Source organism: Agrilus planipennis, unplaced genomic scaffold (genome assembly GCF_000699045.2).
Source record: "Agrilus planipennis isolate EAB-ADULT unplaced genomic scaffold, Apla_2.0 scaffold31, whole genome shotgun sequence".
In the NCBI taxonomy this organism is placed as follows: Eukaryota; Metazoa; Arthropoda; class Insecta; order Coleoptera; family Buprestidae; genus Agrilus; species Agrilus planipennis.
In genome coordinates, this window is record NW_020439053.1 from 518,769 (window position 1) to 535,934 (window position 17,166).

General features: G+C 33.5%; 1 protein-coding gene across 1 annotated transcript; it reads right to left on the minus strand.

Moving 5' to 3' along the window:
• Positions 1 to 373: 373 nt before the first annotated feature.
• On the minus strand, positions 374 to 13,619 carry LOC108732900 (endothelin-converting enzyme homolog). The gene is made up of 10 exons (XM_018463903.1): positions 13,366 to 13,619; positions 10,222 to 11,515; positions 9,510 to 9,673; positions 5,931 to 6,230; positions 4,641 to 4,852; positions 3,917 to 4,390; positions 2,686 to 2,750; positions 2,353 to 2,594; positions 780 to 936; positions 374 to 719 (listed from the first exon to the last, which is right to left on the minus strand). The coding sequence occupies exons 1-10, from the start codon at positions 13,537 to 13,539 to the stop codon at positions 481 to 483; spliced, it is 3,321 nt and encodes a 1,106-aa protein (XP_018319405.1). The 5' UTR covers positions 13,540 to 13,619; the 3' UTR covers positions 374 to 480.
• Positions 13,620 to 17,166: the final 3,547 nt, after the last annotated feature.

A 17,166-nucleotide genomic window follows, 5' to 3' on the forward strand; every position in this document is an offset into this window, starting at 1 on the left:
TAAAATAAATTAATGCAAATAATTGGTTACGTGTTTTATGGTTTTGATTGTGAATTGAGGACGATTTGTAATATTGAAATGAGATAAAAGATTTGAAGAAAAAAATTGATACAATATTTGTAAATGATAGAAATTTAAGATAATTTTTTTTTCTTTTTTTTTTTTTTAATATGTATTTCGTAGGCTATTAGAAACTTTTCTACCGTAATAACTTAATGATGCCGTAACATTTCTATTGTTTTCCAAATAATTATCATATACCTAATTTCTCAAAATTATTAAACATAAGATACAGATAGATCAAGACCGAGATCATCGTAATCTCAAACTTTATTTAGTTCTTACAATCAAAGTCAACTCTTTGTATTATAAGTCACACTCTTATTTAGTATTCAAGTAATTAATAACTGCATAATTCATATGACATAAAAATTAACAAGATGTATGTACAGCTAAATTAATAAATATTTGTAAAAAACTTTACAATGAGTCCTTGTAATTTTCATTTTCGTAATAAGCGTAATCTTCTGATTTTGTGAGATAAGGGAATTGACTTTTAGCAGGATTATCATTCATCTTGGATCCTTCAGGACACCCGAACGTCGCAGAAAAAATTTCCGAGTTGGACACTATATTTTCCACCCTCATTGGTGCCGGCAACGTTTCTGATTCAAAAGCATCTTTCATGTATTTGTAGGGATCTATTTCTGTACAATATTCTGCAAATTTTTAATATAAATATATAATAATCGATCAGCTCTTTGTCATCGTGAAGTTACCTTGTGCAACAGCTATAAAAAATATTTTTTCTCGGGAAAATGTCTTCATTATGAAAGGCAGTAATGGCTCTTGGTCCAAATTTTCCAGGTGTTCAGAGACCAAACGAAATCCTGTATTTTCAGCAATTCGATCTTTGATTGATAATTCAGGATCAATCTATAACATTTCAATGGTTGTTGATTTAAAATGTAAACTGTATTTTTTTAAATTTCGTTTCTAATTTAATTGTCGATTTAATTGCGATAAATAAGATGTTTGGCATTTTATAAATTTTCCTATCCACCTGTATGCGTTTTATCTATACATTTTGCCCCTATTACATCAAGTTTCCTCAAGGTAGCTGTTTGTCGTTTGTCATATTAATTTTAAAGTCAAATAATTCATTAATTTTCAATTATTTCTCGCATTAAACGATACCATACCGATCTGTGTTGAAATTGTCAAACGCAGATCGCGATTTCGTTGTCACTAGATCTCATTAGCATGCTATAGATAATTCCAACAAAATACGTCTAACACTACTTGCTGCCATTAAACATCGTCATACCAACTTGTCGTCTTATTGCTTACACTCAATTTAATATCCATTACACGTTTCTAATATCAAAAATTCTACTCCCTCGGTTACTCACATTTTTTATTAAATTATTCAAAGCTTAAGGTAATTTTCATCATTAAAGACAGTACAACTGTAGTGATAGATATACAGGGGCAAAAGATTAGTATGCTTAGATTTGCAGATGATATAGCAGTATTAGCATCTTGTAATGAGGAGTTAGAGATAAATTTAAATGAAATGCATGCGATACTGACAAAACAGTACTGTAAAAAATAAAAGTAAAACAAAAATACTGGTATGGAAAGGAAGGAAAGGTAGGGGAAGAGCAAATATAAAGATAGGAGACGAAGGATTAGAAGAAGTGGCCGATTTTAGGTATCTAGGAAGTTAGATAAGTTGAAACAAAAGGAATAGCAGGGATATAAAGCAGAGGATAGTGCAGGGTCGAGTCGCCTTCAATAAAAAGAAATCGCTTCTATGCTCGCGAACGGTTAACTTAGAAATTTGAAAAAGGTTGTTAAAGGTGTATGTTTCGTGTGCAGTGCTGTAAAACATGGACAGTGGGTGCGGTGGAAAAGAAAAGGTTAGAGTCGTTCGAAATCTGGTGTAACAGGCGAAAGATGAGGATAGAGAAGGTTAGAAACGAAGAGACATTAGAAAGAATAGGAGAACAGAGGACTCTATGGAAATCAAAAAGAAATAGGCGAGATAGGTTAGTAGGACACCTTCTCCGGCATGAAGGTCTAGTCAGAGAAATATTACAGACAAAAACGGGAGTTAAAAGGAGTACAGGTAGAACCAAATTAGATTACTGTTCGCAAATAATTAAGGATGTGGGATATTCTAGTTTTAGGGAAATGCGAAAATTAGCTCAAAATAGGAAAGAGTGGAGGTGCGTATGCAACCAGTCTTAGGACTGACGACTTTGTGCTGATGATAAGGTAATTTCTATTCATTCTTCAAGCGTATATTTCACATAATAGAAAATAAGCATTTAAGGAAATAACGTTTACCTTCAATCTGAGCGTCCGTTTTCCTAAAGTTCTTGTCAATTCTTTTAAAAGAACGTTTTTCATGAAAGTTTCCATGGCAGTGTATGTTGAGTTTTGAGCGCCTTTCAGCTTTAAACCGTAGTGCCTTCCAACCGAATCGAAATGTTGACCTATTTCTCTAGCTAAGGCCATTCCGACCTGCGCTTTTGTCAAATACGATGGCAAACTAACATCGTACTTTCTAAGTACAGCAGGCGGAAATACTACAGAAAAAAGTCAGTTATTAAACATCAAATTCGTATTATTTTTCTTTAAAATATTTCAGTATCAAAAATATCAAGACTGGGTACTCACTTGTAAGCTTTTTTGAATAAACGGTAAATGGTTTCATCTCATATGTAGTAATCAACGGACCCCAACTAAAGGAAAAATACTAAGTTCATTAAAAAATTATCAGACATTTCAAAAGGGCATTAATTGTAATCTTATCCTAGATTTCTGATTTCTGGGGTTCACCGTTGCTGTAATCCTTTTACAAAAATTTCGCTAGATTATACGCAGACAGTACTATACTGCAAATTCTATAGAGTTATTCCTACTACTTTTCAAAACTTATTTCTCTATTCAAGTTTACTCAGTATTTTTCCATTTTCAATAACTAACCTACATTAAATGGAACATTAATTGTACGCGTATTTTTGAGGCAGTGTATAGACGTAGGAATACAGAAACGGAACATAAACTAACAGGGGGAGCCTGTCAGTGGTGCGTCAGCCTGTCAGCGGTGCGTCAGTCTGTCAGCGGTGCGTCAGCCTGTCAACTGTGAGTTAGCCTGTCAGCTGTGTGTTAGTCTGTTAGTTTTGCGTCAGACTTTCAACGGTGCAGCAAACTGTCAGCAGTGCGTCACCTGTCAGCGGTGTGTTGCCTATCAGCGGTGCGTCAGTCTGTCAACTGTGCGTTAGCCTGTCAGCGGTGCGTCACCTGTCAGAGGTGCGTTGCCTATCAGCGGTGCGTCGCCCGTCAGTGGTGCGTCGCTTGTCAGCGGTGCGTTGCCTGTCAGCGGTGCGTTGCCTGTCAGCGGTGCGTCAGCCTGTCAGCGGTACGGCAATAGGTGCCTTGATTCTATTGGCTAACAATATTGCACAGGCATAATACATCAATCACAATGTAATTCAATTGATTGCCGACAATCAGCTGACAAAAATACGCAGATAATAAAATCTAGGCGCCACTGTATGATGGGCACCAGTCATCCTGAAAAGCTCACTCCACTCGTGTACCTATGATGACACATTATTCTCCGTTCCTGTATTCCCATATCTACATATACATTAATCAGTAAATAGTAGGAGTTTAAAATACCCTTTGCAGTATATTCAACCTCAAAAGTTCAATAATAATTTTTCAGCTCATTTTTGATTTTTTTTTATTTTCCATATTATTTCTGCTGGTAATAGAAAATAATAATATTTATTCTGCGTATCTTTTACTATTGTTAGTGGGAGTTGGTTCTATTTACTGATCCGATCTACATATCCGAAAACGCTTCAGGCAAATTGTCAAATCAAAACAGAAAAATACTTACACTAAATTAGAAGAAAATTTGTTTCCTTCCAAGCTATATAACGCTTTCTTCCGTAATATATCGGTCTGTACAAAGTTTCCTATAAAATCTGCCGAAGTTACATTCAAATTTGAGTATTTTTCTTCCATATAAGTCTTATTGTTGTAATTATCGTCAGCTTTAGCGAAAGCCACATTCAAATTTTGCACTTTCAATAAAACAGCTGTCTTTGTTGTATCATCTAGCCAGTCTACACTGTTTAAAGTTCTCGAAAAATTATGCTTCAATTCGAGAAACACTTTTGCAAAGAACTTTTCTGTTACTTCCTTCGATTTCGGAAACCAAGTTTTAGAATACAACAAAGAACTCACATCTGGGAATAAGTAAGAAGATAGTTTCAAACAATACTCTTCGCGATCGTTTCCAGTTTGAGTAACAACCAAATTTTCAAATAATTCGCGTGCATAAATTGCTATTAAGGCATTTTTTAACTTCCTGAAAGAAAAAGGAATAACAACTGGTTATTAACATTTTAATCGTCTTTTTATGTGGAAATGAAAAACTATATTAGAACATAGTGGAAAAACAATGCCTTCCGCTAAGGATTAACGAATATTTATGTTGAAAACTTGAAGTTTTCAAAAATTAATTCACTAATGCATTGAATTAACACGTTAAATTTAATGTACCTCAGTGTGTTTATTTTTATTTATAATTTACAAACACAATTAAATAATTTACTTGCCTTTTAGGTGTGCTGCGAAGTTCTTGAAATAAATTTTTAAAATATTCTATACAGTAGACGTGTACGGAAAGATTATCGTCGATATTCCTTCCACTCAGTAATTCGAAAAATTTCTTCCATTGGAGCAGGGGATAATTTTTTTGTAGATCAGATATTTTAAGCACCTTGTATTTTTTATATACAAGACTTTTTTTGACATTTAACGAATCGAACTAGAAAAAAATAAAAAAATATGCAGCATAGACGGTATCTTTATAATTAAGCGCTAGAGTTATAAAACATAGAACAGGGCAGGGTCGGGTCGTTTTTAACAAAACGAAATCACCAATTTAAAAATTGATAAACGATTACTGAAAGTAAAACTAGCCGGTATCACACGGGGAGTGAATTTGCCACTTTACTAATTGCTGTTTTTTAAGGGTCGATAAAGGGCACTGTCACAATCTTACTGTTGGTCTTGGTCTTACTTATTCGGTCTTAGTCTTAATCAAATACTTCTGGTCTTGGTCTTGACCGTACTGATGTATTCTGGGCCTTGGTCTTAGTCTTGCGTGTTAAGTCTTGGTCTTACGTTTTTTTAAATAATTATTCTAAGCAGAAATATTTTTTTTTAATCATCATAGGGTCGTTAGTACTAAGACTAGTTGGACACGCACTCCTTCCTATCCTGCGCTAATCCTCGCATTTCCCTAAAGCTAGAACAACCCACATCCTTAACTATTTGCGAACAGTAATCTAATCTTGATCTACCTCTACCCTTCCTAACTTCCGTTTCTGCCTCTAGTATGTCTCTGACTAGACCTTCAGGTCTGAGAAGGTGTCCTACCAACCTATCTCGTCTATCTCTTATTGACTCTGTTCTCCTATTGTTTCTAATGCTTTTTCGTTTCTAACCTTCTCTATCCACGGTATCCTCATCATTCGCCTGTAACACCACATTTCGAACGCTTCTAACCTTTTCTTTTCCGCCGCGCCCACAGTCCGTATTTCGCACCCATACAGAGCCGCGCTCCAAACGTACATCTTTAGCACCCTATTCCGAATTTCGGTAGTAGTTGTAGTCTTGGTCATTCGGTCTTGGTTTTAGTCTTGGTCTTGTTCATTCGGCCTTGGTCTTGATTTTGCTAGTATAAAGACAATCTTAGACTTGGTCTTGTGTTATCGAACGTTACGATAACATTTTGACAACAATAGGGTTCCGTCTAACCTTTCGAGCACCTTTACTATTAATAAAATAACTATATTCCCTTTTTTTATTTTGACATCACACTATCTTAAAGAAACACGTACCGTTATAAGATCCAGTATGTTCCACTCAATCGTGAATCTCAATTCCTGTATCCTTTGCGTCTGATTGTACGCATGCAGTTGAGAGAAAACTCCGAGAGCTCTAACGACATTTTCTATTGAATTAAAATATATTGAATAGTTCCTGAGACAGTTCAAATACACATCGTGAATCTTTCCCAAGTCCAAGTTCCGGCCGTGCAACTGGCCTCGGATCACGTTCAAACATCGCCTTTGACCGTCTGATCCTGCTGACCAACGTCCTGTTCCACTGAATGCGAAACTTTTGCCGGGCAAAGTCAACTGAAATGTTATTTATTGTTTTCAATCTTATTATTATTATTATTGTTGGTTTGCCATCCATATACCTTTAATACATTATATAAACATTTCATTTATAAATTACTTATTAATTTCTATTTTATATGAAGGATGGTTTTAAAACTTGGGTCTCGTATTAAATAAAAATTTAATCGATTTATTACCAGTTTTCACCGGAAATGGACGGTCAGGGAAAAAAGCTATTGAGTGTTTTATTCCTATCAGCTCCTACTGGTGGAAGGAGGGCAGTCCCTTTGGACTACGCCCCCCTTGAGTAAGCTGAACAACTAAATTAAACAAAACACTGCAAATCCGAAATCATAAACAACTAAGGGACAATGGTCTTTTGGATTTTAACTTTAAATAATCAGACCATCTTTTAGCCTTACGATGCGAAGGCTTTTTCAGGGTAGATTATAGCATTCTCTTAAGGCGAAACATACCCCTTAACATTTATAAAAAATCAAGGGAAAATATGAAAACGAATAAAATAAAAGCTCTTTAATCAAAAGGACTCATTCAAGCAATTTAAGGGTAAGAAATGTTTAATTTATCTAAATTGTAGAGAACTTTAACAAAATAAAGCGAAACATCGGTTTGATTATATACTACATAAAGCATCTTCATCCCTTAAATCACTTGAATTGCCCTGTTGATAAATAAAGTTGCAGAAGATATATATTCATAGTACATAAATCCATTGAAATTCACCCAAGCTTCAACTTTATTTTTTATCTATATAATCTACCCTGAAGAAGCTTTAACAAAATAAAGCGAAACATCGGTGTGTTTATATACTACATAAAGCATCTTCATCCCTTAAATCACTTGAATTGCCCTGTTGATAAATAAAGTGTAAAATGCAATTATCTCATTCAGTACTAATTTATTCTCCCTGAAGCTATTCATTATAGTAAAATGGTCCAATACAGAATCAACATCTGCTACAAGATGTAATCAAACTTCAGAAAAACAAAAGGAAGTCGTCCTTTTCTTCTAAAGTAATTGTTCGTAAACAACAATAGTTTTAATTGTTAATCGCGAATTTCCAACCCTAAACCCCGAGCCCTAAATATGTCCCCTGCGATAGAGAGCGAAACATCGACAGTAGACATTTTTAACGTGATGCAAATCCAGAATCCTAATGAGCTTTACCGCAAACAATAACCGCAAAAGCCTGCATAACTACTAACTAACAATATTATAAATAATTGAAATAATTAGTAAGACATAGAAAATACTANTGGGATTAGGCCTGTTGATAAATATTACAGGAAGAAATACGAAGGTGTAAAAACTGTTTAATCCATAATTTCACTAATACGATTGTGATTATAAAACACGTATGGACCTACCTATTTGTAAAGAGCATTAAATTCTGTTAACTACTGGTGGTAGTAAATATCACTAGGTTGCACCTATTTGTAAAATTTTGAGTAACAGTATTTCAATAGTTCTTCATCACTAATTTATAGAAACTACCAGGCGTGTATAACAATTTCGATCTTATTAGATCTCATCAGCACCCAATAGACAGTCTTGATAAATCACCGATTATTTTTAAAAAGTTACAAAATTTGTCCAGGTACCTAACAGAGCTTATAAGTTGTCAGCTTAATTTTGTGAATAAGAAATTGTATGCCGTATTTCTTGATATAAAACTAATACAAAACAAATTTGGTATGTTTTTATTCTGTCTTTGTTTTGCTAGAACGTCTAAAGCCTAATATATAAATATATACATATATATCCAGTGTCTGTTGCTACTTTGTGATTTAGATAAGGTCGAAAGGGAAGTCAAACATACCAAACACATATCCACTATATCTAAGACTTTCTTTAGATAAAGTGACCGAAGAAATTTATAGTGACAAGTAGAAGAAACATTTCTAGATTTATTGGTTTCCTTTAGCGAATGGTCGCAACCTATTTACTAAACATCAAAGAGCCAACACCAAAAAAGTTATTTATTCCTAAAATTGAATTTTTTGAAATTATTGAAAACAGTTGCAACGTGGTCTCATTATGCGGTCCAATAAATAAAATTAATTGGTAATTACCAATAATGACTGCAATTACTATCAATTGTCATGTATAGCACTTTTTTATCCAGTCATTTCATTTGCATGGGGAAGCGTCAGTTTAGTCAGTGATTTGTCGGAATTACTTCAGGTATACTGACGAAAATCGGTACGTTAAAAAACGCGATTCACATCTTGTGGTTTCGAGAAATCGATACCAATAACTTGATGTTTTTTATTTAATTTCTTTATTAAGTACACAATCATGTATGGCCGATAAAGAAAATGGTGATGTATTATTACCCTAGACAAAAATTTTCAATCTCTCTCCAGTCTCTCAGAGTCTTTCAGCGACTCTAACAGTCTTTCACAGTCTCTCAGTTATTGTCTAGGTGTTTTTATAGATCTCCCACAGTCTCTGTATGAGAAACTCAAACGATAAAATTGTTAATTCAGAGATTCAAGTCTCCCACAGAGAGACTGAATGAATAAAACTGAAAAATTGAGAGACTCGAGTCTCTAGTAGAAAGACTGGGATCTCTGAAATATGTTGAACTTAAAAATTTTTAACCATGTCTATCGAAACGCTACTTATTGAGAGATTCGAGTCTCTTGTTCAGACTGGATACGAAATGAGAATCTCTCTATGAGATAGATCAAAATAATATACTACAGTATTGTACACCTTAAAAATGTCTACAAAAAAGTCCGCGATGGTATATGTCTATCTGTTAGGGATAACCCACAATAACCATTTTTTATTCTTTACTTTTTACGAGAAATAATGGCTTATTTACGAAGCGATTTTAAGGAATACAGCATTAATCCTTATCCAATTAAGTACTTTTAAATACATTGTGCATTCAATATAGATCAATATGCCCCTTTACATGTGCAGCATGTAATTTAAATGAATATTTTCGGAGATATTACAGGCTTAAAATGCAGGGACATGGCGGTTGCGACGGTACCGGCCGGTTTGTATTGTCTAATGACAAAAAGGCTGTGATTGTTGTATATAAAGACATTCTATCGTATATTTAGTATCAGCATTGCACCCGTGCGAAGCATAGTGTACAAATAATACCATTAAACCAATTCCTTAACCCCTATCCCGGTATGTTTGTGTGTTTGAAAAAGTTTCATTTCAGTAGCGTGTTGTATAATTACACGTTGTATTTTTTTTTATTGTTGTTGATGATAAGACATGTGCCGTTCAAAGTACATTTAGAAACTGTACCTGAAAAACGAAAGTTGAATTTTGTTTTTCCTCCTCAATGTAAACATCCATAAAGGGCAGTGAAGATCTCAAGACCAATTTGGCAAATAATTCTGTTATATCCACAGCTGAGTCAGCTTCTGGTATCACAAAAATTTCACCTACTTCGTTTACGAGCTCCTTAACTAAAAATAAGCGTATAACATATTTCACAACAATTTTGAGGGCCATTACAAAGACAATACTTAATATAGTATAAAAAGATCAAAAAGATCCTTTAGCAAAAAAAATATATTAATTAGCTCATAGTTATCCTTAAAAAGGAAATTATTTCACTCGATCAAAGTCGGTGGTAGGTATTTTTTTATGGCATGGTTGAAGAGGTATTAGAAAGAATAGGAGAATGGAGGACTCTATAGAAGTTAATAAGAAATAGACGAGATAGGTTAGAAGGACACCTTCTCAGGGATGAAGGTCTAGTCAATGACATATTAGAGGCAGAAACAGGAGTTAGGAGGGGTAGAGGTAGACCTAGATTAGATTAGTGTTCGCAAATAGTTAAGGATGTGGGCTGTTCTAGTTTTAGGGAATTGCGAAGTTTAGCTCAGGATAGGAAAGAGTGGAGGTACGTATCCAACCAGTCTTAGGACTCACGACCTTATGATGATGAATCCATATTTACTTAACATTTAGTTACTTAATAAAGAATGTAAAAGATGACCTACATACTTACTTCTTTTTAATCGATTTTCATATTCGAAAATATATTCATGTTCTACGCAACTTTTATAAAAAGCGGCATATTTTTGTAAATACAGTAGTGACGAGGTTTCATCAATTTTATCCAGTTCCTCTGCTATTGCGGTCCAAACATTTGAATCAGCAGAATTCTCTCGCAAACCACCGCAAGCAAACTGGTAGAAATCTTCACACGCATCTGCGGAATGGTCCATGAGGCTTAACATGCGGGACGCCGTTGATTTACATCCAGTTGTAAAACATACGGGCTCTGCTTTTGTAACAAGCGCCGTTGTCATCGCTGGATTGACTACTGGGATACAAGGCGTCGTTGTTGGCGGCGTCGTTGTTGGTGGTAGTGACGCCGCTGTTGACTTTTGGGGGGCATCTTTGGTTGTATGCGTTTCATTTTCGTATTCAGTTGTTAATGCTGATACTTTTTTCGTAGTTGACAAAAGCTGTTGATTTTCAAAAGAACTTTGGTTAAAAATAATTCTATCGTCAACTGTTGATATTCTGAGTAGCATGGTATTATTAATTTCAGAACTTCCACTATTTGTTCGAATTGTATCTAACTTAGTAAACAATTCCGTGTTTCTAACTGGTAAAGATGTAGATGTTTGAAGTTCACTTGTGTTTTGAACCTCATTTGTTCCTAGTGAAGATTTTGTTGTTTGAACTTCATTTATACTCTGAACATCGTTTGTCATTAGTGAAGATATTGTTGTTTGAGCTTCACTTACAATCTCGTTTATTGCTAGTGAAGATTTTATTGTTCGAAATTCTCTCTCAGTCCCATATGTAACTCGTGAATAGTCTTCTGTTTCAGATTCATGATCTGTTTCATCTGGTGAGGATGTTGTTTGAACTTCTCCGCTGGTCTCTGCATCTGTAGTTATCGTGTCATCAATTGCTAAAGTATTTCCCAAACTTTCGGTAGTTTCAAAAACCGTTTCCCCTTCTGTTTCGTATTTGTACGACGTCTCTTCTATCAAAACACTTGATGTTCTTGTTTCGTTGTAGTCATTGCTAATGTTATCATCCTTGAATGTGTAATTTTCGAACAAGGTCGTATTTTCTGTTTCAGGAGGTATTTGTTTAGGGGTAGAGGTGCTTGTTTCTTTGAAGTACGATGTTGTAGCTGCAAATGGTGTGTTACTTTGAAATGTATCTTTCCTTGAAGTTCGTGCTAATAATGTGGTAGTCGTTCTCGTAATGATTTCATGATTTGTTGGTGCAATTTCTTCATATACATATTTTTGATCTGAAGAAGTAGCACTCCTATCCAACTAGAAAACAGAAGTAATAGAACTAATTAATGCCACTACAACGATAAAAAAATACACTCGTGAAATATACTAAACAGATTGTTAGTAGCAATTAATAAACAAAGGTTTGGAAAACACTTACACCGGATATACAAAAGCCGCATTTTATGATTTAGTTCGACTTTATCGGTATAGAGCTTATAGAATATGTATTAATATTATTAAATAGCACATATGACTTTGAATGGTTTTTAATACAAAGATTATTTACTTCAACAGCAAATTAAATGCTTTTGATTTGAACACAGAAATATGTATATGAGATATACATATATACGAGGAAATGCACCCTTATTAAAGTTTTAGTTTTTCATTACCTATTACTCAAAAGATTAATATGGAATAACTAAAAAGCAAAAAAATTTTTCATAACATCAAAAAAAAATAAAGGCTCCTGCAGTAATTTAATTGAGTCGTGACTAATGTCATCATCACTGAAGAAGCCGGCAGCAAGAGATAACGGAAAACGAAACGTCTGAATAATTAAAATTCCACCGCAGAAAACACCAAGAAAAGATTTAGACCTCTAGTAGGTACTTAACCTTTAATCATTAATTTGGAACAGTCGTGATTTCAGTGGCGGATTTACCCTTTGACCCAGCTTTAGGCAGCGCAGCGGCAAAATTTTATGGGCGTGAAAACTTTCTGGGCACGCGAGAAATATTTCACTTTTCTGACTACTCCTTTTCGCATATTTAAAAACCTGTCTATTATCGAGCATTTTTCGTCATATGTTAAAACCTATTTATTCAGTAATAAAATATATACCAAAGGTGTAAAAGGGTGCTGCGCTAGTCGTACACCGCCTCAGGTATACATTTTATGACAGCACCTATATTGATTGATGATTAAGTTAAGCATCGAGGTATATGCTAGTTTCAGTTTTATTTTCAATTTTTTTAATGGTTTTAATGCGTAAACATGTAAATTTTTACTAATTCTTAATCAAGCATTAATGTGAAAATTCATTTTCCACTTATACCAACTATAAATTATCTCAAGATAATGAAGAAAAATTTGTTGGTGTTGTCATACCCTCGTAGAGAAGGGAATAACAACAGGCGAGAATATGACAACAGCAACAAATTTTCCTCATTAACCTGAGGTAATTTATAGTTGGTATAAGTGGAAAATGAATTTTCACATTTATATTTGATATATTAACCGCTATTAAATATCAAAGTGTTTTATATATATAGTACTAATTCTTAATGATTAAAAAAATAATTTATAATTTTAAATAAAAAAAAGACTAATTAAGTTCAACAACCATCATGTTCATTTGCAGTATTTTGTATAACTTTTCCAAATTCACGTAATTTATGAAATAAAACAGTAACTTGACAATAACTTTGACTAGTTTCCTCTAGTACGACATTTTCAAAAATACATGTATTATACCAAAACTAACGTAGTTAGAAATTTTATACAACAGTCAGCAATTTAGAAAGAATATTAATCTCAAGGTAATTACATATTGTAACTAGATGATTTATAATAATAATTACTACTATAAAGCAAAAAAACGCCAGACAGAGTCTACAAGGTCTTTGAGAGAAGCAAAAAAAACGAAATTTCCTTTTTTTCCCCTTTTCAGTAAAAATTAAGAATAATTTATTAATCTGATACTATTATAAATTAAAATAATAATGTTCTTTAAATATGATTATGAATAACAAAAAACATTTTCGTGTCTTAAATAGATTATATTATTCATTTTAGATTTACATTTATCGTTTAAAAACACAAGTTTTCAATACAAATCATTTTAATTTTAATACGTAAAAGAAATAAAATTGGATTTACTTTACCTTAGGATCGTGAATTTTTTCAATAACTATCCTGTATGTCCAAATCATACCGGCAATCACAGTTATTAAACAAATGCATAAAAGCAATAATAAAGCACAAAGACATGATCTGTAAGAAGTATCATGCTCACATTCGGGGACATTTTCACGAAACGTGTACGAACCTCTGGTCATTTTGTCCAGATTCTACTTGCATTAGTCTAAATATTCGAGACTACAACAATCAATCGCACGAGCGGAAGTTCCTAAACGAATTGTTATCGGTAATTAGTAAAATAAGTTTTGGAAAACACTTAACCCACCCCGGATATACGGAAACCGCATTTTATCGTTTAAACAACCTATCGATTAATGTTTTTGCTTTTTAAACGTTCCCAACGGCAATTGTTTTATAAAAACGATACCCTTCTATCCGATCAATTTTATTAAATGTATTACATTTTACTCGTGGCTTTGCTCGCATTGATGTCCTAAATACGTGTCAAAGATAATCGACGACCACATTAAACTAATTTTTCTTTCCCTCGGGATCAACATTTTTTCTTCTGGATATGTTCTTTTTTTACAATGCTTCTAAAAAATTTCATGATAATCGATCGAGTAGTTAAGGCGTGAAATCGACCACATAAAACTAATTTTTCTATCCATCGGGAACAGTATTTTTTCAGGATAAAAGGTACACTATGTCCTTTTCTGTACCCCTGACAATGTGTCTACAAAATTTCGTAATGATCGATTCAGTAGTTAAGACGTGAAATCGATCACATAAAACAAATTTTTTTATCCTTCAAAAACAGTATTTTTTTATGAAAGGTTGACTCTTTCTTGTTGTATTTAGTCAAAAAAGGAATGTTAATCGTATTTAGATTCTTAACAAAACAATGATTAAAGTAGCAAATGTGAACAACAGGCCCTAGTGGGTTTAAAGTTTGAGATAATCTATAAAATAAAGCAGCACATTTAGAAAAAATTACCACTACTTAAATGAAAGTTTATAAGTTAATAATTTTCTATATTCATTAAAATCAGTAGCTGTAACATACACTACCACTACGGTTAATGGTTCATGTCTTCGTTCTGATGGGCTTATCCATTAAATACCACCCTCAGCAACGTCCCAAAGACCTATTAAAAAAGTAAATTAAACACTAAACTAACGAAATTATAATTCTTGGTTGACGGATTTTCAACGAGAAAGTTAAGTTGAAACCATTAAAACGAGCCTTTAATGTTGATAAATACTTAAAATCTACAAGATATTAAAGTCATACTAATAACTTATCGTTAATTAAGCCGGGTCATTATCCGGTACACCGCCGGATCCTAAAAAAAGGTGCGTGACCCACCGGGTACCGGATTCAAACCAGGTAGTCGGCCCATTCCCAATTTAAACGTTCATGTCAGATCGTGTTCCTTAACTCATTCTGACGTAATATTTCGGCTTTGATTGGGATTTTATCAAGAAGGACATCTCGAAAGTTGGAGCCTCCAAGCGCCGGAGGTCTGGAGCGGACTCCCCCCCCCCCCCATGTACCGCTACTGTATCTACTGTTAAGAATGACCCAATGACGTGATTCTTTTCGAACAGAATTATAGGAATTTGCGTAGAAATTTACATTAATAGAAGTAAATGATGTTAGACAGACTGACCACGGACCCTCTCCACTATCGCCACTAATGGTTGGACCCCAGGTCAAGAAACCCCGAATTAGAATATAATATAACACTTCAACTTTTTCTATTTTCAAATTTATCCAAGAATTTGGCGAATATTAGGTGTGGAATATTTATATACCATACAACGGTGAATCGGACGTGCTTGATGATACGGTAGACTCGCGATGGTATGAACATCTCATAACGGAAACCCCGCAAAATCTCATCAGCATATTCATTATGCTACGCCGCCGTGTACCGTGAACAAACTAAACCTTCACTTATAACAACGAATGTCCATTGCCCTTAATTATCGACATTTTGCCATTGCTGTTGCGCCATTACTGTAAATCCCAGATATATGCATTTGATATTTCATACTTCCCTTAATCGTATAAGCTGGAGGGATAATATTTTATCATACATTCATATTAGTTCGTTGTTACTACATATACGAAATAAATATTTTTTCTAAATACCTATCAATGCATGGTGTCTGTCTTACTGAAGATAAGAAATCACTTGTTATTCAAGAATTAAACAACGGAGTTGCAATATCTATTACATAGTGAATAGAAAAATACATATTTAGTCAAAAAGAGGGGTTGTTTCACAAATAAGTGAAAATAATAAAAAATTTACTGCCAGTGCCACATGTGAAAAAATTGATAATTTGAACATTTTGGTTGACTGGATCATTTTCTAATCTCAACTTCGTTAGCTTCATCACTTTTCCCTCTTACTTAGTTATAATAATACATTATTGACTTAATAATATTTTAATGTAGTATGTGCCTTTGTTAAGGTTCCGTATCTGGAACTACGGAACCCTATTTTAGGGTCAACGTACGTTCGTCTATCAAGAGTTCTAACTTCTTGACGGAACGAGATATCGACTTGAAATTTTCATACAATACGGAAATCCTTGCCCCAGAGACGAAACATATGCTTAAATTTATAAAAAAAAAATTATTTGAAAGGACATCATTTCAATTGAGCGCTTAATTGTTCTTAGTCCTGCAGGTATCATTGGAATGAGATTTGCAAACAGAAAACAATTGTAGATACTTTTTTATTTTTCATTTTTTGACTTAAATTAACACGTTGGAAAGAGCATCAAAATCATGGCACTACAAATTTTGTTACGTGGTCTACCACAAAATCAGCTTGAAATATGCATATCTTGAAAAATTCAAGAAGTTTCAATTTTTATACAGTGTTCTCATGCACTGCAGGATGTACTTAAACAGCAAATGTTAAACATAGTTTTTTTTTTTACAATAGAAAAAAGTTATAATTAATTTGATAAGCAGTGGAATCTTTAGGGGGTGTTTTCTATTGTTAAAAAGCATTAAAATTATCGTATTTTTGGCGCGTCTAATTTTGAGTTAAGTCAATTAACGTTTAATCGCGTCGTAATCATTTCAGAGAAGAGAGACTTGAACAGAAGTTTATTTCTAAACTGGGCTAAAAATGGTAGATCATGTGAGGGGAAGGATCAAAAAGTTTCCAAAATGGAATCTTAGTTTGGTGGGTTATAGGATTACTTCGCTTTAATTACATGATAGTATTTTGATTTTGTCTTGGCTAGTTGGTTCATTTTTTGATTTTGATTCTAAAACAAATTCTTTCGAGAAAGTTTTCCTAATTTGAATTTTTTTCAGATTTGTTATTGATATTTGAAAATCGACGTATCCGTATTTTCTTAAAAATACTTTCCTTATTTTTTTAACAAATTTATCCTATACTTTTGCCTAAAAGCTCTAAGTTTTATTTATATGATTTTTCATCCATGGATTTCATCTGAACTCTTCATTCGTATCAAACTGGCACCCGATAAAAATAATCCACTGATTCAAACTTTACCAATAAATTGTGTGTTGTTTGCGATAACTAAATATGTAAGTATCATGATTGTGCGTCTATTACTTTTGTTGCAATTAATTGTCGTCAATTAAATTGTCATATCTTCAGTAGTTTTTGAATAAATTGATATTTAATTTCCACCTGTACCCTAAACAATTTTCCTTTTTTTAACAGAACTAATGGACGCAGAATTATGATACTTAGATATTTAGAACCCGTAAACAATGCACAATTTATTGGTAAAGTTTAAATCAGAGGATTTTTTATATCGGGTGCCAG